The sequence below is a fragment of the Corapipo altera genome, unplaced genomic scaffold, assembly GCF_003945725.1.
Source record: "Corapipo altera isolate COAL_440 unplaced genomic scaffold, ASM394572v1 59956, whole genome shotgun sequence".
NCBI classification, from domain to species: Eukaryota; Metazoa; Chordata; class Aves; order Passeriformes; family Pipridae; genus Corapipo; species Corapipo altera.
The window spans coordinates 242-4,743 of NW_020887113.1; the positions used below are offsets into that span (position 1 = coordinate 242).

Below are 4,502 nucleotides of genomic sequence, written 5' to 3' on the forward strand. Positions count from 1 at the left end.
CACTGGTTAATGGGATGGGAAGGACCTGGATCTGGGACACTGGGATTAGAGAGTCAATTTAGAAAGCAAGCCCTGAACAAGAGCACAGAGAACCTGGTCTTAGAAACAGCGGAGGCAATAATTTATCGAGATTATCAATTTATCAATATGCAGAACATGCTGACACGGAAGAACAGAAGCAGAAGTACACAGGGAAACAGAGAGAACAGAAAACGCAAACACCCCAAATATCAGACATACGGAGGAAAAACAAAAGGAGATGAGGGAAAGAGGATGAGCCGAGGTTAGAGAAGTTCACAGAGTTGATGATGATGATGGAAGAAAGGACAAGAGTTCACGAGGTCGAAGGACAGTAACGACCCCTCAGAGGTTGATGATGATGATGATGATGATGGAAGAAAGGACAAGAGTTCATGAGGCCGAAGAACAGTAATGACCTCTCAGAAGTTGATGATGATGATGATGATGATGAGGATGGAAGAAAGGACAAGAGTTCACGAGGTCGAAGGACAGTAATGACCCCTCAGAAGTTGATGATGATGATGATGATGGAAGAAAGGACAAGAGTTCACGAGGCCGAAGAACAGGAACAACCCCTCAGAAGTTGATGATGATGATGGAAGAAAGGAAAAGAGTTCATGAGGCTGAAGAACAGGAACGACCCCTCAGAAGTTGATGATGATGATGGAAGAAAGGAAGAACAAGAGTTCATGAGGCCAAAGAACAGGAACGACCTCTCAGAAGTTGATGATGATGATGATGGAAGAAAGGACAAGAGTTCATGAGGCCGAAGAACAGTAATGACCTCTCAGAAGTTGATGATGATGATGATGATGATGAGGATGGAAGAAAGGACAAGAGTTCACGAGGTCGAAGAAGAGGAACAACCCCTCAGAAGTTGATGATGATGATGGAAGAAAGGACAAGAGTTCACGAGGCCAAAGAACAGGAACGACCCCTCAGAAGTTGATGATGATGATGGAAGAAAGGAAGAACAAGAGTTCATGAGGCCAAAGAACAGGAACAACCTCTCAGAAGTTGATGATGATGATGATGAGGATGGAAGAAAGGACAAGAGTTCACGAGGCCGAAGGACAGGAATGACCTCTCAGAAGTTGATGATGATGGAAGAAAGGACAAGAGTTCATGAGGCTGAAGAACAGGAACAACCCCTCAGAAGTTGATGATGATGAGGAGGAGGAGGAGGAGGATGGAAGAAAGGACAAGAGTTCACGAGGCCGAAGAAAAGGAGCGACCTCTCAGAGGTTGATGATGATGATGACGGAAGAAAGGACAAGAGTTCATGAGGCCGAAGAACAGGAATGACCCCTCTGAAGTTGATGATGATGATGATGGAAGAAAGGACAAGAGTTCACGAGGCTGAAGAACAGGAATGACCTCTCAGAAGTTGATGATGATGATGATGATGATGGAAGAAAGGACAAGAGTTCACGAGGCTGAAGAACAGGAACAACCCCTCAGAAGTTGATGATGAGGATGGAAGAAAGGAAGAACAAGAGTTCATGAGGTTGAAGGACAGGAACAAGCCCTCAGAAGTTGATGATGATGGAAGAAAGGACAAGAGTTCATGAGGTTGAAGGACAGGAACGACCCCTCAGAAGCTGATGATGATAAGGATGGGAGAAAGGAAGAACAAGAGTTCATGAGGCCGAAGAAAAGGAGCGACCCCTCAGAAGTTGATGATGATGATGACAGAAGAAAGGACAAGAGTTCATGAGGCCGAAGAAAAGGAACGACCCCTCAGAAATTGATGATGATGAGGAGGATGATGGAAGACAGGACAAGAGTTCGTGAGGCCAAAGAACAGGAACGACCCCTCAGAAGTTGATGGTGATGATGATGGAAGAAAGGAAGAACAAGAGTTCATGAGGCCGAAGAACAGGAACAACCCCTCAAATTCCCCCCAAATTGAAGGCCACGCCCCCAACTCTGACTGTTATGAATATTAAAAATGCACATCGCAATGTTATGAATAATCACGTTGTGTCATGCAATCGCTTGGCAAAAATGGCATCAAAGTCCAGCTGGGAGTTGCTGGGACGAAGCGGTTTCGTCCGGGATGACCCGTCCCGGCGCCGGAATTAATTAAGATGCCTCCTGCTTATTAGACTTGAAAACTTTTTGAGCAGTTTCTCCGCCCCTGCCCCTTTTTCGGGGGGCACAAAAGTTGGCCTCACCTGCCCCCAGCAGGCCGCGGCGTGGAGGGGCTGCCACCCGTCCTCGTCCCGGCAGTCGGTGCCGGCGCGGTGCTCCAGGAGCAGCTCGGCCGCTTCCAGGTACCCGTTGGCTGCTGCCACGTGGAGCTGGTGGGAATTGGGGGGACACACAGACACGAGTTGGGGGACAGCTCAGGGGGTGGGTGGCTCTTGGCAGGGGTGTCACTCACCAAGGTGGCTCCGTGTCCCCGCGGCGCGTCCAGGTCGGCGCCGGCCCGCGCCAGCTCCCGGATCTCCCGGATCATGGAGCGCTCCGTGGCGGCTCGAGCCTCCTCGATGCGCTCCTGGGTGATCCCTGATGGGAAGGGGACGAGTGAGGAAGCGACCTTGGTGACCCCTCCGTGCCGTTATTCCCGTCATTCCCGGTTTTCCGCTCACCCTGCTCGGCCATGGCGCTCTCCAGGAAATCCAGCGTGGCCTCGTCCTCGCACAGGTCGTAGGGCATGTTCCCGTCGGAATTCACGGCCAGCAGGTCGGCGCCGCTGTGCCGGGACAATTCTGGGGGTCAGGAACGCCCCGGGGGGGGGGGAGGTCCCCCTGGAGCCCGTTCCCATCCCGGTATTCCCGCGGTACCGTTGGATGAGCAGCTGGACCAGGCGGAGGTGGCCGCAGGTGGCGGCGGCGTGGAGGGGAGTCCACAGCTCCGTGTCCCGGGAATTCACGTCGGCGCCGGCGTCCAGGAGCACGGACACCACGGGGCCGGAGTCGTCGATGCAGCACTGGGAACGGGGCAAGGGATTGGCCGGGATGGGCCGGGAATGCCGTGGGATAGCCCGGGATGGAGGCGGGAGGGGGGGGGGGGGGGGGGGGGGGTGGGGCGTGTGGGTGGGATGGGATGGGATGGGGGGTGCTGGTTAATGGGATGGGAAGGATGGGGAGATGGGACACTGGGATTTGGGATCACTGGATGGAGATGGGATGGGAAGGAGCTGGATCTGGGACACTGGGACTCCAGTTAATGGGATGGGAAGGATCTGGATCTGGGATCACTGGGATTTGGGATCACTGGATGGAGATGGGATGGGAAGGATCTGGATTTGGGACACCAGGATCCAGCACTGCAAATTAATGGGATGGGAAGGACCTGGATCTGGGACACTGGGATTTGGGATCACCTGATGGAGATGGGGTGGGAAGGACCTGGATCTGGGACACTGGGACTCCAGTTAATGGGATGGGAAGGACCTGGAACTGGGACACTGGGATTGGGGATCACTGGATGGAGATGCGATGGGAAGGACCTGGAACTGGGACACTGGGATGTGGCACCACTGGTTAATGGGATGGGAAGAACTTGGATCTGGGACACTGGGACTCCAGTTAATGGGATGGGAAGGACCCACAGCTGGGACACTGGGATTTGGGATCACTGGATGGAGATTGGATGGGAAGGACCTGGATCTGGGACACTGGGATTCAGGATCACCCGATAGAGATGGGATGGGAAGGATTTGGGACACTGGGATGTGGCACCACTGGTTAATGGGATGGGAAGGACGTGGATCTGGGACACCAGGGCCTGAGATCACCAAACAGAACTGGGATGGAAAGGATTTGGCTCTGGGATCTGGCACCCTGAGCTTGGATCTGGAACACTGGGATCACTGGTTAAGAGGATGGGAATGACTCGGATGTGGGAACACCTGGATCTGGGAACACCTGATGGAGCCGGGATGGAAAACATCTGGTCTGGGACACTGGGATCTGGGATCAGTGGTTAACAGGATGGGAAGGATCTGGATCTGGGACACTGGGATTTGGGATCACTGGTTAATGGGATGGGAAGGACTGGGATCTGGGACACTGGGATTTGGGATCACTGGTTAATGGGATGGGAAGGACTGGGATCTGGGACACTGGGATCTGGGATCACTGGTTAATGGGATGGGAAGGACCTGGATCTGGGAACACTGGGATCTGGGATCAGTGGTTAATGGGATGGGAAGGACCCAGAGCTGGGACACTGGGATCTGGGATCACGGGGTCAGAATTCCCGGGGCTGATCCCGTTACCTGGTGCAGGGCCGTCAGCCCGTCCTCGTTGCACAGGTCGGGGCTGATCCCGCTCTCCAGGAACTGCCGGACTGGGAAGCAACGGGATGGGAATGCGGGAGCTGCCACCAGCACCGGGAATCCCGAGGGCATTCCCGAGATTCCCAGGGAAACCCCCGCGCGTCGGAACCACCCAGGATCCCAAGGGCACTCCCAAGGATCCCAAGGGCACTTCCAAGGATTCCAGTGGCACTGCCAAGCATCCCAATGGAAA

The 4,502-nt window shown here is 54.0% G+C and overlaps 1 protein-coding gene across 1 annotated transcript; it reads right to left on the reverse strand.

Moving 5' to 3' along the window:
• Nucleotides 1–45: 45 nt before the first annotated feature.
• LOC113941472 (protein phosphatase 1 regulatory subunit 16A-like) lies at nt 46–4,427 on the reverse strand. Its single transcript, XM_027632625.1, has 6 exons — nt 4,250–4,427; nt 2,811–2,956; nt 2,616–2,719; nt 2,408–2,532; nt 2,199–2,324; nt 46–72 (listed from the first exon to the last, which is right to left on the reverse strand). Exons 1-6 carry the CDS (start codon nt 4,379–4,381, stop codon nt 46–48), a joined length of 660 nt encoding a protein of 219 aa, XP_027488426.1. The 5' UTR covers nt 4,382–4,427.
• Between the last annotated feature and the right edge of the window lie 75 nt (nt 4,428–4,502).